At 43.4% G+C, this 18,841-nt stretch overlaps 1 protein-coding gene across 2 annotated transcripts in view; it reads right to left on the reverse strand.

The window, feature by feature from the left end:
- The window catches only part of ARG2 (arginase 2), a 29,934-nt gene that overhangs the window by 2,708 nt on the left and 8,385 nt on the right, over positions 1 to 18,841 (reverse strand). Inside the window, exons 3-7 of one of the 2 annotated variants that reach the window (XM_032875126.1) lie at positions 5,929 to 6,106; positions 2,888 to 3,047; positions 1,855 to 1,949; positions 1,529 to 1,633; positions 326 to 459 (exon numbers count right to left, since the gene is read on the reverse strand). In XM_032875126.1, coding sequence (XP_032731017.1) covers positions 326 to 459; positions 1,529 to 1,633; positions 1,855 to 1,949; positions 2,888 to 3,047; positions 5,929 to 6,106 — 672 coding nt within the window. Of the gene's footprint in view, positions 1 to 325; positions 463 to 1,528; positions 1,634 to 1,854; positions 1,950 to 2,887; positions 3,048 to 5,928; positions 6,107 to 18,841 lie in introns of both variants that reach the window. The other variant, XM_032875125.1, reaches the window with a different exon arrangement.

Raw genomic sequence — 18,841 nt, forward strand, 5'->3', positions numbered from 1 at the left:
TAAGCCTCTTGGCCTTGCCTTTTAATCTGAGTCTGCCTTTAGACAGTTCAGATGCGAAGAACTACATCGGTTTGTCAAGTTATTCTTGTATTTAATAAGTATTTAAGTAGACAATTTTTTATTCAGTACTTCTTATATTTTGATATGAGCCAGGTCCATACATGCCTTCAAATGACTATCCTTTATTAGCCTGACCATGGGGTTTTTAAAGAAGTTTAAACAAAAACAGTATCTGTAATGATTTGAAATAGTAGAAGAAGCCCTCCAGAATGCAAAAGGCATCAGCGTATTTACTCACACAGTTAGCAGGTTGATCCCTTCTTACCTGTATTGTGTATTTCCTCAGTAATGTACATGCCTTCTCGGTAGGTCAGTCCTCCAACAACAGGGGTTCCTGTGGCTGGAGCCAGGGTAGGGTCAAAGGCATCAATATCAAAACTCAGATGGATTGGCCTTTGTCTTCTTGAGGGGAAGATAAGAACAGTCACTTGGGTGTGCTTGGACATTGATCCTTTCTACAGTTGCAACTCCTTGATTTTGCTGCTGTTAGTCCTGGTACTTTGCTAATACACATTTCTAGGTTTTCTACTCTTGGAAGTTACTATGTATTAACATATTTGCTTCCTACATACCACCTCATAATTTTGCCATTTGTTCTTTGTGCCTTGGACTGACTCCAGTTTGTATTTCTGACTTAACCTAGGCATTAGAGCCTTTCGCATTAACAGTTCTTCACTTCCCCATGAGACTGGGCTCTGACAGAGTCTGACTCACATTAGACTGACCTAGGTTACAGTTGCTCTTACTCTCTCTGTGTAACGACAGCTGAATGGAATTGATGTGGTGTCTGCAATCTTATCTCCCAGTTTTAGCTTCAGTTTAGCACAGGTATCCTAAAGTAGAAACTAGCAACTGACACTTATATTGTAGATAACTAAATTTCTTACAGCTTAAGAAATGACATACTACTAGGTAGCAATTACATTAATCACTTGAACATAAAGTCTTAGCACTGAGAACATCTTAAAACTAGCCTTTGACAATTCACAGACCTATACCCCTGGGGCTAATAATACATTATACATTCATTAAAAATTAAAAAAAAAAACCTAGCCTTTGATTGGCATTTATCTGCCATCTTTCTATATTACCAAAATGTGCTCAATATAAAACTTGCAGATGTATCAACAGTGAGCTTAGGAAGAAGGGGGCAGTTGTGAATGCTTCCCGTCTCAAAAGATGGGCATTAAAAATGGAGCTAAAGAGAAATTCATGAGACACAGAGGAGGTGGCCAGTGACTTCAAGGAAACCCCATCTCAACCCCAGAGGAAGAATAGGACCTATGTTTCATAATCTCCCTTTCCAAATTATTTGAGTGTTTTCTGTGTGTACATATTTTGCTTTTATTTTAAAAGAAACGCTGCTGTCCTTAAGAGCTAGGCTAAAGTGTGTTGCTCACTGGGAGTCTGCCCTATTTCCTTCGGGACTTTTCCCTTTGTAAGTAGACATCCATTATAAGTTACTTACTTGCCAATTAGCAGATCAAATGTCTGTTCCATGACCTTCTGAATACCAAGTCGATCTATGTCTCTCATGGAAAAATACTGGATATCATAATTCTTTAAAATAAAACTGTGAGAGATAAAGGAAGGAGTCCTTGGTTTAGTATATGTGCTGCCAAAGCAAGCACAGGAGTCCTTAGTTTAAAGAACATTTTTAATCAAGTATATTGGGGGGGGCGGGGCGGTGTCTGTCCTGTTAGTGACCTCTAAGAGATTAAGGCAAGGAACACCCTGTCAAAAACATAAATGGCTGGGATAGACCCAAAGCTTAACCCCAGTGTATCAACTTACTGTTCAGGAGGGTCCACATCTCTTAGACCAATATACACAATACTTGGGGAAGAGATACAAGGTTTGATCCAGGAAAATCCTGGGAGTTGTGGTACCTGTCAAAAGAGGAATGGACAGGACTCATCAAGGATTCTTGGTCTCACCAGGATAATCACCGTGTGTTTCCCAATATATGCCATCTGCTTTCTCCTCCTACCTACAGGACATGCTTAAAGCAACACCAGACTCACCTGATCTGGGAAAGAGAACTTAAAAAAGTAGAAATGATTCAGAAGGCAGCTGAAGAACAGATTTCTCAGAATAAAAAAAAAAAATTTCTCCTAAGGTAGCCACGGTTTCTCATTAACTTACCTAAATAGCAGGAATACTGCTGATTAGCCCTTTTCCACCCCTTTGTATGTTACTGAATTGTTTACAGATTGGTTCTTGAAACACAATCTGGTTGCCATCTTAATTTGTCTACAGCCAAAACACAAATTCTGCCTAATGAATAACTTTTGTACTATCCTGGTTTAACTTGGTCCCTCACTGAGGGGAAGAATGTATACAGATTCTAGTCTGTGCTTAACATGGACTCCCATGTCTTCTGACCAACCTAGGAAAATATTACCTAGAGATAATCGTGGTTTTTGCTTTCCTCTAGACCAATGGGTCTGAGAGTGAGGCAGGCCTGGGAGCCTCTAACCAAGAAGTCCTCCTGCAGAGGGTGTATCAATCATTAGAGTTACTACCCACTGCCACTTTCCTTTCTTGCAAATTATGACTGATGCGCGCGCGCGCGCGCGCACACACACACACACACACACACACACACACACCCTCCCCCCAGAGCAGGGGACCTTTTCCTAGTAGTCTTTATATCCCTAGCATCGACTAGACTGCTTAGCCCATAATAATGTTTGATGAACAAATGAAGGTATACTAAACATTTCTACCACCACCCTCAGCCCATCCTTCATAGAAATCTTAACCAAACTAGTTCTCAAAGCCCCAGCATAACCCCTACAAAGCCTTTTCATTTCAGCCCACTGACCTTGTCCTGTAGTTCTCTGAGAAGAAATGAAACTGGCTGTCCATGGAGATTTCCAGATGAAGTGGTGAGGGGTGTATTGATGTCAGCGTGGGCATCAACCCAGATCACACAAAGATCTGGGCAGTGCCGGGCGTGGCCACTAATGGTACCGATTGCCAGGCTACAAGGAACAAACACAGTAATTGAGGCCCTCTGTTTGGCAAACATCACTAATAACAAATATCCTCAGTCAGTGCAGCTCACACTTTGTCCTCCGGGTAAAGTTAGGGCCCCAGACTAGGGCTGGATTTGGATGATCAAAAGTCTCCAGGCCTGTAGTTCCCAAAGATTAACCTTGAATGAGGGAGAAAGAGAAGGTTCCAAAGATTCAAAGCTTGTTGACTGGTTACCCTTCTAGTTTGACAGATGTCTGTATTCCCCCCACAAATCCCTAAAATTTCATTCATTAGCCCTGGCCCAGAAAAGGACCTCAGTATTGTTCAGTGAATGAAATCCAGTTAAATGAAAGAAAAAATACGTACATATACATCCATACATGTGTATATGTATATAATTAGAGGAAAAAATTTTCTGAGTATATGATTAGTTAGCATGTATATCCCCCATTTTACCTGTGAATTCTGTTATTCTTTTATTAGCAAAATAACTAATACCATAAGCCATGAACAAAATGCCTGTAAAATCAAAGATTTTTTTTCCCTTCTTTCCTCTAAATTATTCTATCTCAAAAACTGGTTTTTTTTAATGGCTCCTCAATCACAGAGGAATTTTTTACTATTTGTGCCTTAAGAAAAAAAATTATGTTACACAGTCCTGAACTCAGATAAATTTCTATATTGCTATAATAAGGCAGTATCCTATGAACTTTATATATAATATATAAATGCCTATTATATATTTATATATTCAGTTCATATTCAAAATATATAACGTATAATAAATGTATAGTATTTTTTAAAAAGAAATCCAGTTAAATGATGTGTTCTACATGTAAGAACTCACAAATACTTAATACTTCTTAAGGAAGACCAGGGAGATCTAATTATTTTCAAAGAATCATTCACTTTTTAAGGATAAAAATTTGCATTATAGTTTTTTAGCAAGTAACAATTTTGACATTTCCTTTTAGGAAGTATCACATAAAGACCTTAAAGTAACGGGAACCCAATTAAAGACCTCATTTAGATGACTGAATAAATGTTTATTTGCATGTTATCTTCTATATATTAGCATGGCATTCAAATATCCATGTTTATTTTTTTGCCTCTCCTTGTCCTTGGACTCTGTGTACATTGGCCAACTGTCCTGTCCCAGTTATAGGAATATAGCTGATGAAATCCTGTTTGGAAAGCTGCCCAGCTTCCCAGTAACTGAAGAATTTGACATAGATGGGAGATGCAACTTAAGCATCTAAGAAACTAACTACAGCTCTCCTTAGTATGGCATGAGACAGCATTTTAAGCTCCATGCTCCATGTAGGGCCCTCCATGAAGGATAGCACAGTCTAGTGTGAAAAGTAGTGGATTAAGTCAGAATCGGGTTTTTCCCAGAAAGGGAAATTTCTGGGAAATTTAAGTGATTTAGGACAAATCATCTAGTTTTACTAGACAGTTTCCTTTTTTCTAGAAGGCGGCGATAATTTGTCTTATTTAAGTCAGTCTGATGTCTAAGGGAATACTTTATACTGTGTAAAAGGAGCAGGGTGACCTAATGATGCCACCTTCCTTTAAAATGTTCAGTAGCTGTTCAGTCTATATACTCATCCCTTCTAGAATCTTCAGATGACCTAGATTTGAGCACTGAACAGGGAATAAGGAATAGTGACAGGGCTGCAATAGATAGCTATAGACAAAAGAAAAGCCAAAGACTATGATAATCAGACAATCATTAGTAGGTCAATACAATTGAGAGCGAACACTGAGCTAAGAGGAATATCCACCCTCTAGTTGATTTAATTTCATCGCTGTAGAGAATGGGGACTGCTCTTACTCTACTTAAAATTTTATTCCTAATGAGGAAATCTACCTGCACTTAAAATTGTAACAGATTTCAACCTCTGTTAAGGGGGGAAAAAAAGCTCTCTGTGCACCACAGGGGAAGTTACTGGATTGGCTCTCAAAAGAAAAGTTAATTGCCTTCAGAGGTCACACTGAATTTGAATCCCACCCTGCTACTTCCTGGTTCTAGAAGTTGAGTTATCTGACCTCTGTCCCTCAGTGTTCCTAGCAGTAAATCAGGTAAAACTGCATCTGCCTCATGGCATTATGAGGGGTAAATGAGAATATATATGAAGTGCCCAGTCAGCAATCCTAGTATTTGAATGCTGTTTTTCTTTCTACCAAAAACCTTTATTACTTAGTTCAAATAGGACTCCTCTGGCCCAGAATGATCTCTCCCTTCTCTAAAATTCTGTAGAATTCAGTATATTTTTTCATCCCATGTGTATTTATTTCATCTAGTCCTACTAGGTCACAGTTTCCACAATCCCTAGCATTGCTTGAGAACACACCAAGCAGTGTTCAATAAAGTACATGCTGACTCACTAAGAGAAGGACCTATTAGTCACCTCCGGGTCCACACGGTGAAGATAGAGAACATAGTCACATGGCAAGTGGGAAATCTATAACAGGTTAGCAGAAATGCTTTAACACACACACACAAATACCTCACAAATTCAGACTACTGATGGATCCTTCTAATTCTCCCAAATGGCCAAATGAAGGTCATAAGACCTTTCTTCCTAGGAAAACTTTACAAGAGATAAGCACAAAATGAAATAGGAACATACCATGTCTAAAAACTTTGCTTAGTCTGCCTCTGAGCTTGTCATCATACTATCATATACATTGTGTCTTAACAATGAAAACCACAGGTGCCTCCAGCAGCTCAGGATCTTAGCTATTAAAATGCTATTAAGCACATCATGTCATAAAAGTTCTGAAGGGTACTGTCCTCTTAAGTGGGGAAACAAGACAGGCTAACTGATTAGCCCAAAGCACCATACAATCCAGCTCCCCCACCACCCCTGCATCCCAGCTTACCTGTGGTCTCCTCCCACAGTGACACAACTGTAGCCACTTGACACGGCTCTACTAACCACCTCAGCCAGTTCCTGGTTGGCAAGGCCCACGGAGCGAGGATTCACTATCAGGTTGTTGTAGAGATCATCTTTAGGGACTGGAGTAAAACTCAAATCTCCAAAATCTTTTAGGCGGCAGCCTGGAAACACATGGGGGAATGACAAGATTAATTGTATGTTATTCCAACTCTTACTGGCCTGGGCCACAAAACAGAACTTGTGACAAAGTACATGTCATACTCATTTTGCCACAGTAAAATTCAAAATGTCATGTGACTGGCAGGATGGTCTCATTCTCCCAGCAATCCTGTGGGGGTAGATCCCATTAGGAATGCCATTTTACAGACAAAGAAACTTGGATTTGGAAAGTGAAGTCCAGAAACATCCACTGGTTTAACCCAACAGTCACAAAATTGGTAGCAATTAGACCTTAGATATCCCAGAGTTACAGAGTACAAGTAACATACCAAAAGGAACCATAGGATTTACAGTAAATTAAGTACTATTAATTTAGATAAAAAATACATAGAAATTTTCATGTTATAAACTTTTTTTTTTTTTAAGATTTATTTGAGAGAGAGAACATGAGAGGGGAGAGGGTCAGAGGAAGAAGCAGACTCCCCGCTAAACAGGGAGCCCAATGTGGGACTCAATCCCAGTACTCTGGGATCACGACCCAAGCTGAAGGCAGTCATCCAACCAACTGAGCCACCCAGGCACCCATAAACTTTTTTTTTTTTTTTTTAATGAAAGGCCAGTCTGAGGATCTAAAGCATCCTAAAAGAGAAATGCCAAACATTTGTTACTTACAAAGATCCTAGGCAGTGTTTTAATTGCTTGATGTAAATGCTTCCTTTTTTTTTTATTGATTTTTAAAATGATTTATTTATTTACTTACGTTAGAAAAGGGAGGAGAAAGGGAAACAGAATCTCAAGCAGACTCTGCACTAAGCACGCAGAGCCGGACGTGGGGCCAGATCTCACAACCCTGAGATCATGACCTCAACCAAAACCAAGAGTTGGACACCCAATTAACTGAGCCACCCAGGCGCCCCGTTTGACATAAATTATTTAAACTCACAACAGTCCTATTGGCAACTAAAGCATGCCATTCTATAGATAAGGAAATAAAGTCCCCAAATTACATAGCTGCTAAGTGGCAGAAGCAGGACCCAAATTATCTGCCCCTAAAATGTGTATTGACTACAGTTTGTTTCCTAGAGAATCCCTCTTGATTCCTCCCTGTATAGAACAAGTGAGACCTTTTTGGAAAAACCAACAAGATACCAGAATGCTGAAGCAGCAGTGAGCCTCCTGCAGGTTCACCTACTGTGGCATACACGTAGACCACCTGCTGGCCACATCCTCCAAGTAGCTGACATGGCAGCAGTGGCAGCAGCACTCGCTCCAAAGCACCTGTGCAGAGCCAGTTAGGAGGCGGTGCCCACAGAGAAGCCAGAGATGGTGAATACACACATGCGGGACAGCAACGTCCTGCCCAAGACGGTGGGCAGCATGGTGGGCCTCGACAACAGCAGGACCTTCACCCAGGTCATCAAGCCCAAGATGATCAGCCACTACCTGGGCGAGTCCTCCCCCATGTACAAGCCCATGACTATGGCTGGCCCACCATCTGGTCACCCACTCCTCCACCTCAGTCCCCCTCAAGTAGCCCATTAGGCCAATAAAAGTATAGACATCTCTTTAAAAAAAACTGTTTTGAAAGAACTAGTGATACATTCTGACAATGTGCTAGGATATTTCACTCAGATTTCACGTATTCCGAAGAACTATGCCACCTTCACTGCACATTCATTTTGTACCTAAGTACCATTCTTGCCTGTAACCATAGATCAATAAATTGGTTGGTGCCATTTTTAGGGTTAGGCCTAAGTAATCCAACTCTCATGAACAGATCTGAACTGTCAGGGAATATAATATTACCATAGATTGTATCCTTAAGGCCCTGCTTCTCAAGCTGGAGTCCAGGTAATTTGGGGGGACAAGGGTGGGGAGAGTAGTGGTCACAGGATAGTAATACAGGCAGAGATTTTTTCTTAAAGATTTTTATTTATTTATTTACTTGACACACAGAGAGAAAGAGAGAGAGAGAGAGATCACAAGTAGGCAGAGAGAGAGGGGAAGCAGACTCTCCACCGAGCAGAGAGCCCTATGTGGGACTCGATCCCTGGGCCCTGAGATCATGACCTGAGCCGAAGGCAGAGGCTTAACTCACTGAGCCACGCAGGCGCCCCACAGGCAGAGATTTAATACTAGATTAAGATCATAGGTGCCTGGGTGGCTTAGTAGGTAAGTGTCTGCCTTTGGCTCAGGTCATGATCCCAGGATCCTGGGATCAAGCCCTCCATCAGGCTCCCTACTCAGTGGGAAGTCTGCTTCTCCTTCTCCTACCGTTCCCCCAACTTGCGCTGGCACATGTTCTCTCTCTGAAATAAATAAAATCTTTTAAAAAAAAATCTGGATTAAGAGGAGCATGGACCCATCTTGAATTTAAACTACAGTTTTGAGCTTTATACCTTTTTTTTCCCCCTAAAGTACTTAATTTGAGAGAGAGAATCCGCACACACAGGGTCAGAGAGGTGGAGAGTCCCAAGCACGCTCTCCACTGTACGTGGAGCCAGGCACAGGGCACCATCCCACAACTAGGAGGTCCCGACCTGAGCTGAAGTCAAGAGTCAGACAACTGAACTAATAACTGTGCTACCCAGGTACCCCTTGAGCTTTACCTCTTGAATCCATATTCAGTTCAAAGCTAAACAACCAAGAGAATGTAAAAATTTGAGAAGCAATGATTTGTAACAAAAGGCCATCCAGTGAATCATCACTAAAAAGAATACCAGAAGCAAAACGGAAAACCTTATTCTATTCCCAAAATTAAGAAGCAGCTACAGCTGCAGAACTCTATGTATCTTTTGGTCATTGCATTTCTTTTTTAAGGGTTTAGGATTTCTGATAACTTTTTTTTTTTTTTTAAGGTTTTATCCATTCATTTGACAGACAGAGATCACAAGTAGGCAGAGAGGCAGGCAGAGAGAGAGAGGTGGAAGCAGGCTCTCCGCTGAGCAGAGAGCCCGATGCTGGGCTCGATCCCAGGACCCTGGGACCACGACCCAAACCGAAGGCAGAGGCTTTAACCCACTGAGCCACCCAGGCGCCCCATCTGATAATTTTTTTTAAAGATTTTTATTTATTTATTTGACAGATCTCAAGTAGGCAGAGTGGCAGGTGGGGGCGGGGGAAGCAGGCTCCCCACCGAGCAGAGAGCCAGACCCCAGGACTCTGAGATCATGACCTGAGCTGAAGGCAGAGGCTTAACCCACTGAGCCACCCAGGCACCCCTGCATTTTTTTTTCTTAAAGATTTTATTTATTGGAGTGCCTGGGGGGCTCAGTTGCTAAGTATCTGCCTTTGACTCAGGTCATGATTCCAGGGTCCTGGGATAGAGCCCCGCTTCAGGTTCCCTGCTCAGCAGGAAACCTTTTCCCTCTCCCACTCCCTCTGTGTATATTCCCTCTCTGCCTCTTGTTTATATTCCCTCACTCACCGTCTCTCTCTCTCTGTGTCAAATAAATAAGTAAAAATCTTTAAAAATTAAAAAAAGATTTTATTTGTCAGATAGAGTGCACACAAGCAAGGGGGATGGCTGTTAGAGGGAGAAGCAGCCTTCCTGCTGAGCAAGGAGCCCAAGGCAGGACTTGATCCCAGAACCCTGGGGTCATGACCTGAGCCAAAGGGACCTGCTTAACCAACTGAACCACCCTGGCACCTGAGTTATTGCATTTTAAAATATAATCCTGAAAATGCCCAGAGATCTGGAAAACTGAAAGAGAAAATATTGAAGGTAGGAGAATACGATAACAGTCCAAAGTCACTGGGATCCAAGAGAAAAAAGTATGACCAAATAAAACATCTATAAAAATCCTTTGAAACGATAAAAAACCATAATGGATATGTACTTTATAAGATCTCAGTACAGGGGCACCTGTGTGGCTCAGTGGGTTAAGCCTCTGCCTTCGTTCAGCTCAGGTCATGATCTCAGGGTCCTAGGATCGAGCCCCGAGTCGGGCTCTCTGCTCAGTGGGGAGCCTGCTTCCCCCTCCCCCTCTGCCTGCCTCTCTGCTTACTTGTGATCTCTCTCTCTCTCTCTCTCTCTCTCTGTCAAATAAATAAATAAAATCTTAAAGAAAAAGAAGATCTCAGTACAGAGGCACCTGGGTGGTTCAGTCAGTAAAGGCTCTGCCTTTAGCTCAGGTCATGATCCCAGGGTCCTGAGATCAAGCCCCCACATCAGGCTCCCTGCTCTGCGGAGAACCTACTCTTCATCTCCCGCTCCCGCTGCTTGTGCTGTCAAATAATCTTTATCAGGTCTTGCTATTGGCAATAATCTTGGGCTGGACAGATTCTGAATGTCAGTTTCTCCTTCCCTATCCATGTTTATCTGTGTACCCCCTTGGGCCACATCAAGCATTTAGGTTCTTAGTAGGTATAAGACATCAGGGCATGCCTGGTGTTTTATAATATTAAGCATGTAAATAGAAAAGCTTTATTATCCAATTAATATTAACTAATTGTTGATGACTAATTTATTTAATCTTCACATGATCAATAAGAAATACCTAGGAATCAACCCAGTGGATAAGTGACAGAACTTGGGGGAACACACAAGTCCAGACATGGAATCTAGGATGTAGACTCCAGTAACTGAGAGAGAATGTAGTACTCAGCTCACTATTAAAGAAGAAAGCTGCAAAAAGCCTATAAAAGACCCTAAAGAGAATTTGACAGTCTAAGATAATGCTCTCCAAGGGAGAGAGACCAAATTTCATAAAAGGATTTGGGTCATTAATTGTGTAACTCTGTGAAGTGGATCAGCAGATTACTTCACAGCCTATATAATGGGTTCTTCTAAGATTATCCAACTCCATTTGCTCTCATTCCTTACTCTCCAAACAACCTCCCTCTGATTATTCACTTAGACTCCCTGTTGCCCTCATACCAGCAAGAGGGCCTCCTAACAGTGGATGTTGGAAGGGCTATTGCTCACTGTAATTATGAATGGGCATTTTGGTATACACATCGCAGTTAGCGTGAGTCTCTGGGTTAGAAAGCCTGATAAGCTCTGCACATAAAGATTTCTGTTCCTAACTTACTCAAAGAGGTAAATGCCCTCCTCTGTTCATTGCAGCATTTTTACAATTACACACACATACATGTAAAATACTCAGCCGGGGCACCTGGATGGCTCAGTGGGTTAAAGCCTCTGCCTTTGGCTCGGGTCATGATCTCAGGGTCCTGGGATGGAGTCCCACATCGGGCTCTTTGCTCAGCAGGGAGCCTGCTTCCTCCTCTCTCTCTGCCTGCCTCTCTGCCTGCTTGTGATCTCTGTCTGTCAAATAAATAAAATCTTTAAAATACTGAGCCATAAAAAGAATGAAATCTTGCCATTTGCAACAACATGGATAGACCTGAAGGGCATTATGCCAAATGAAATAAGTCAGACAGAAAGATACCATATGATTTCACTTATATGTGAAATCTAAAAAACAAAACCAGAAACAGACTCAAATACTGTTGCCAGAGGGAGAAGGGCAGAGGGATGGGCAATGTAGGTGAAGGGGATTAAGAGGTACAAACTTTCATTTATAAAATAAGTCCTGTATACTCAGTAATATTGTAGTAACATTGTTTGGGGACAGGTGCTGACCCCTTATGGTGAGCACTGTGGATCTACAGACTTGTCCCACTCACTATGTTGTGTACTTGAAATTACTCTTGTATGTCAACTATACTTCAATAATAAAATTTAAACAAAAACCCTTTTCTTCCTGGGTCTACAGAACTGAGGACCAGACCCCCTGAAAGGATTAATATCTTAAGAAACCCTGCCTGAGTGTCCACCCTATAGGACTCCCAATTCTGCTCTTTATTTTCAAAAAAAAAAGTGCCAGGTAAGGACTAAGGACAATGAGTGTTTAAATGACTTAAAGGAAATTCAGAGAGGATTGGGGGGTGGGGTGGGGGTCAAAGAATGATTCCCCCATCAAGTAAAGTTTATACTAGCATTGTTTTGCTATTTTTGTTGTTCTCTTTCCTTACTGGAAGATTATAAAATCAATAAGGAAGTATCTAATTGTAAAAGTCCCTACCCCACGTCCCAGGCTTGACTACTCTAGCTTTATAGACCTTTGTACATAAACACAATTCATACTATTTTTAAATAAGGTGTTGGAGTATGCTTAGCTGCTGTAACTAATCTTCCCCCACAACAATGGCTCAGACCCAGTAAACTGGTTTCTTGTTCATTTAACATCCCGGGGTGGAGGGGTGGGCATTCTAGGTCAGCAGGAGGCTTTCCTCCATGCAGTGATTCAGAGATCAAGCTCCTTCTGGCTTGTGGCTCTGCCATCACGAGAGCTTTGCCATCTGTGTGGCTAAGGTTGGGTCTCCCTGGGGCCAAGGCAGCAGGAGAGGAAGAAAGAAGGCTCGTCTACTTTTAAAGGCTCTGGCCTAAAAGTGGCTCATCATACCTGCTCACATGGCACCAGTCAACAAAGGCAGGTCTAACTTCTGTCCAGAAGAGAATGGGTTTTGGCAGACAGCTAGCCATCTCTGCCACAATCTCTACTTTTAATATCTACTGCCATAACCTTTAAGTGATTAAGAACTCACAGTACTAAAGCCTATGTTGCGGATTCTAACTCTTGGCAATCCTAACTATTCTAGTTCATTACAGAGCTGAGTTGGTGAACATACTAGGCCATCCCGATAAAGCCTCTTAGGACCTTTGTCCTCCAATGCCTGCTTTACCAAAACCATCCTAGCACCAAAGGACCAGTGGAGAAGAGCCCAGGATTGGTTTCTAAAGAATTAACAAGGTTCTGAAAGAAGTCACTCAAGTCTTTCCAACAGGGAAAGACTTGAGTGACTTAATAGAAATGAGAAGTTTGCCTATGGGAGTAATGCAAATGAGGCTGAAGAGAACAGGCATTGTAACCCATAGGGCAGCATTTTTGAGGAGTGGGGAGGCTGACGGGAGGTTCATGGTTTGTAAGAAAAGGGTGAACAGTAATAATGAAGCTATTACTTTATCAGAGTGCTGTGGCGATTTCTTTCAGTTAGGAAGGCCCAAGAAATGGTCTCACTGATTTCTAAAGAATCTTAGAGTCCTAGTGAGAAGAGCAGATATTACAATATGGGAAGAGTGTCTATCTGTCATGCTTGAAGGAGCTGTCCCCTTGTTGGACTTTGTGGCTCAGGTCAATTCATCGGCAAGTCTAGATCAGATGAGATGACGTTGCCCTGCCGCTCTTTCTTCCCAGAAGACATTGTAGGACAATGGTAGGACAACTTAAGACTTCAAAGAAGCTCTCCTGACAAACTGATTTGAACCAACCTGAGAGGGCTCTCACGTTTACTTGCAGTGGGGAAAGGACAGCTCTGCAGACACTGGCACAGCCTCGCTGCTTCTCTCTGCAGTGAGGGTAATAAAAATCCACGGAATACTACAGATCTTTTAAGCCGAAATGTCACCTTTGGCCTTGATAAACCCCTCCAGGCTCCATCAGAGAGGAGTGAGGACACACGTACATCAGCAGAATGATGCAACCCACTGGTGGGGAAGAAATCAAAACAGCCCTCCCTGACCTTAGCAGTATCTGGGGACAGCACTTCTGTTCCAGGGCCCCAATCTCTGGGGAATCCCTGAAGGAAGCCAGTGATAGGGAAAGGAACAACCGTTCTAGATGTTTCACAGAGAGCAGCCAGTCCTCACAGCCTCAGCTGCTATCAACATCCACCCAGTGGAGAAGAGGAAATTCAGCCAAGTGAATAGCTCCAACTGTGTAGGACAAGCCTGAATCACCCTCTCACTAGAGACTCGCATGAGACAGTGTTCTGAGTCAGCAGCTCCTAAAGGGGCCCCATTCTGTCTCCTGCTCTGACTTCCACTCACAGGGAGCTCTAACTGCTTCCAAGGCTCCCAGCAAGGTAAGAGAAATGGCCTCAGGAAGAGGCTGACACACAGAAGAGTCTGCCACACCACAGGGAGCCCACTAGCAGAATAACAGATTTCAAGAAAAGCTAGGAACCGAGTAGTGTGCAGTTTTTTTTAAACTGTCCCCGAAGGGTAGCACCTGGGTGGCTCAGTGAGTTAAAGCCTCTGCCTTTAGCTCAGGTCATGATCCCAGGGTGCTGGGATCGAGCCCCGCATCAGGCTCTCTGCTCAGCGGGGAGCCTGCTCCCCCCCCACCACCTCTGCCTGCCTCTCTGCCTACTTGTGATCTCTGTCAAATAAATAAATAAAATCTTTAAAGAAAAATAAAACAAAATAAACTGTCACTGAATAGGATGGCATGTTTATTATGAATTGTCAGGAAGAACAAGTCAGTGAAACTTGAAGAAAAAGACACAGATCTCACTTGGAGCTGGGAGGATACAAATATTAATGGCTTTTTAAAAGTTACAGACTCAAATATCATACAGGACAGACTTAGCCCCAAAGGGAATTCCTGGTATTATAAGGGAATGTAACTGCTAATCCTAAGAACCTCAAAACTGTACCTACAAAACAAGCTTATTGAACACAAAGTTGCGAGGTTACCAGAGGTCTAAAAGTTAGGGAAGAAGGCCAGAGTTACTTCAGGCCATTTGAAATAAGAATTTCTCGCTTATCTCTAAAATGTGATGTGGGTAATAACCTTTGAAGAGGCGGTTACTTAAGGCAAAGTCGTTTGATTACCACTAAGAAAATACAGATGTCTGCATTTTAGTAAGTGCATCTGACTGCAGGGGCTGTACAACCCCCAGAATCAGGAGTCCCAGAGGCCTCTCAAAATCCGCTCTTTGCTTCTTAGTCTCTGGCTCCAAAATAAGCTGAGTGTATCGGGGAAAGAAATCCCATCACGAAGATAACACCTATTTTTTCTGATTCACTTCTGGGTCTCTGAGAGGACTGCTTTAACCAGGGCTCTCAACATCTTCTTTCTCACCCAATTGTCTGAGGCAGTGAGGAGCCAGCTGAGGAAGACCAGGGCAGGGAGAGTGGCTTGAGGAGGAAGGGTGACCCCGGGCTTCTAGGCTTCATGTCAGACACGTCCATCCGGCATGCACCAGAGTTCATCTCAAAAATCAAATGATACAAACATGGTGTCCATAGATGCCTCTGTAGGAATGGGATCCTTGAGTAAAAAATTCTAAATACAGGACTTGAAAATTCAGTTCAAGACATGTAACGGAGATGACTTGCAACACCATTTATAGTTTTCTTGCTACTTGGTTCTCTGGCTACATTGGTCCTTCTTTCCTAAGGAGAAGAGAGTGTCACTGTCTGAAGATAAGCTGAGTAATGTATGCCCTCTGGACCAAACTCAAGTCAACCCTCGAAGCTCCTCTAGACCGTGGCGAACCAGCTCAGGCTTTTGCAAATGGACCGTTAGCTAGTGGCACCCCAGCAGCCTGGTTCCAGCTCAGGCAGGGGTGGAGGGAGAGGAGGGTGTCTCTGGCTTCCCAAGTCATAGCAACATAACCATCTCCTCCATTCAGAACAAGATCGTTGAGTTTCTCTGGAAGAGAGATCTGCTAGTGGTAACAGCCCAACAAAACTTCAGCCTGCTCCAATGTAGAACCACAGGAAGAGACAACAACAATCCCTGGGGATAAAGAACCGCTCTCCAGAAAATGTGATCTTTTCTAAGTTCTTCATATTTGACCTTGTTCCAGAAAAGATTTGAAGGGAAACATATCAGACTAGTGACTGACTACAGCTTCACGAGCTAACAGTTCTGATGTATAGCTCCCAGCCCCAGAGTCTGGGCTGGCATCCTAGGGAGTGTTCCCAGGGAACTTGGAACCAGACAGACCACATTCCAGACCCCTCTGGGCGGAAAGCAGAGTGCGTACAAGATAGCCACAGGAGGTCAAGTGCCACAACAGACGCAAAAGGAAGAATTCTTGCCCTCTGGCCCCTAACTTCCTGGATGAGTCAAAATCGCCAACCAAGTTCAGTTTCTGAGCTTGTCCTATCTCACATGCTCTTAGGAGTATTACCTGAGATAACAAGGGAAAGCCTCCACATGCTAAGGTTTCTAACTTAGTTCAACTGGATGAAGCATCTTTGTGGTTTTGTGCCCCACCCTACCGCTTCTCTTTTCCTTGAAACTGATGGCGTAACCTAAGACTTCCCAAAACCTGTTTGTAATAGACTGTCATTTTGATAAAATCAGGTTTTGGTGAGAAGTTGCAAACACACACAGGCCCACAGATTTCATACTGAAACGGCTCCTAGAGTCTCCAGCTCTCACACACAGCTTGAATCTTCCAAATCTACGAAATACTACTAAGGCAAAGCCAATTAATCTTGGAAAGCCGGCTCTCTGAAGCCCTAAGCACAATGCCATCCGCTCTGTGACTCAGTTCTTGGGTCACACAGGAAGGAGTTTTTTACTTCTTTTCCCTCTTCAGTGGTTTCTGACCTTGTGGCTTAGGGGAAGGAGCCAAGAAGATTTGGTCTGTCTGCTCCCAATCTGAGCATTACCACACCTGTTATATTAATACACCCTCATATCTGAATCTTGAAGGTATTAGCCAGCAATAAAAGCGGAAGAGGGAAAGGCTTACAAGCAGAAGAGGCACAGAATACCTTCAGCCCTATAGAACAATTCACAATTCCCGGGAGCCCAGGGTTCCTGGGAGGACTGTGGAGAAGAGGGGGGTGGGCAGGAGGTATGCAGGTGTTGCAAAAGGAGAGTGACAGTGGGTAAGGGGCAGGACACAGATCCTAAGCAGGGAGCTACTAAGGTTTCCACATCAAGAAGTGACCAATCAAATCTGTGCTGCAGATTTAGTGCCCTGGGGGCCTGAGGGAAATGGATTGGCCCAGAGAAGAGCAGCTCCACAAGGGGGGAAAAAAAAGACAAGGCCATAGGAGAGGCAACAGATGCTGGTAATACTTACAGTGGGAATGGAGATTAAGGGCCCTCACACCAGCTCTCTGGCCTACTACCAGAGTTGAGGAGGACACAGGGGAAGGGAGTGAAGAAGATGAGAAGTTCGGTCCTGGATAGATGGCCTTGAGGTGTTAGAAACTATCTTTTTGAAACTACATGGAGTGGCACCTGGGTGGCTCAGTTGAGCATCTGCCTTTGGCTCAGGTCATAATCACATGGTCCTGGGTGGAGCCCTCTTAATTGGGACTCCAAGCTCAGCGGGGAGTCCGCTTCTCTTCCTCTCCCTCTGCCCCTCCCCTCTGCTTGCTGGCTTGGCTCTCTAAAATAAATAAATCTTAAAAAACAAAAACAAAAAAAGGCACTGCCATGTATTGATGATTGACACTGGGTAACAGATACAACAAATTCACTAGGTCACCATCTCTATTTGGTTATGTTTGAACATTTCCATAATAAAGTCAAAAAGATAGACAGAAGCCAACTGGGCTACAGGTTTGGAGCTGAGCAAAGAAACAAGTGTTGGAGATAAAGCTTTGGAGGCATTAGCATACAGGTGACAGAAAAGCCATGGGAAATAGACAAAATGCCAGCTGAGAGAATATTAAAGCAAGAGAATCAAGGGCAGAACCCCGAAGAACACCAGCAGGTAAAGGGCAGGTAGCTGAAAATCTAGTCAAGGAACCTGAAGAGCTAAAACCAGAAGAACATGGGGTCTGTTTCAATAAGGAAGGAGTGGAGGGGCGCTTTGGTGGCTCACTCGTTAACTATCTGCCTTGGGCTCAGGTCATGGTCCCAGGGTCCTGGGATTGAGCCACACATCAGGCTCCCTGCTCAATGGAAAGGCTGCATCTCTCTCCCATTCCCCCTGCTTGTGTTCTCCCTCTTGCTGTGTCTCTGTCAAATAAATAAAGTCTTCAAAAAAAAAAAAAGATAAAATAAGGAAGGAGTGGCCGACAGTGATGAGTGAGGTGAATGCTGCAGTGTCTCCCCTGATAGAACATAGGAGGTCCAAGACCACAGCAAAACCAGTTTCGTTGCAATGATGGCCCAGGACATCAGACTATAGCAAGTCAAAGTGTGCAAGGGCAGTGGAGAAACCATGATGGTAAGATCTGCAGTTAATTACTGAAGGGATGGGTTTGAAGTTGAGGAACAAGAGGAAGGAAAGGGTAATTGCTAGAACAAGAACACTCTGAAGGCAGGAGAGATAGGATCTGGAGCATAGGGAGGTGGTGTGACCATTTGTTCCTTGGCCAAGATCTGTTCTTCACTTCTCCGGTGAGACAGCGGACCTCTAGTTGGGAACATGACCTTTGAGAATTAAGACTAAACTCACCATCTTCCTCTGTAACTGGGTGTGGCCATATGACCCATCGGGGCCAACAGGATAAGCAGGAGTGCCCTGCAGCTTCTTGGAAACTTTCCTTCAGGGAAAGCACAAGTTCTCCCTTCACCTGCTTCTGTCCATTCTTGGCCCCTGCTGCCAGATAGGACGCCACACCATCTGGGACCATTAGATGGAGGCCTTGCTGGTGGAACAGCGAGATAAGAATTTAGGTCCAAACTATAAAAACAGAAGGTCCAAACCTGCTCTGGACTTCTCTCCAGACCTGTTTACTGGAGAGTGAGTTTTTTTTTTTTTTTCCTACGATTTATTTATTTGAGAGAGGGGGTCAGGGAGAGCAAGGGAGGGTGCAGGCACATGAGCCGAGGGAGGAGGGAGTAGGAGAAGCAGACTCCCCACTGAGCAGGAAGCCCGATGTGGGGCTTGATCCCAGGACTGCAGGATTATGACCTGAGCCAAACGAACTGAGCCACCCAGTGCCCTTGACATGATTTTTCTAAAACCGCTGTTATTTTGTGCTTTATCACATGCAGTTGTATCTACCCGATACAAGGAGGATGGGATCC

This window comes from Lontra canadensis, unplaced genomic scaffold (genome assembly GCF_010015895.1).
Source record: "Lontra canadensis isolate GAN:19392208 unplaced genomic scaffold, GSC_riverotter_1.0 scaffold55, whole genome shotgun sequence".
NCBI lineage: Eukaryota > Metazoa > Chordata > Mammalia > Carnivora > Mustelidae > Lontra > Lontra canadensis.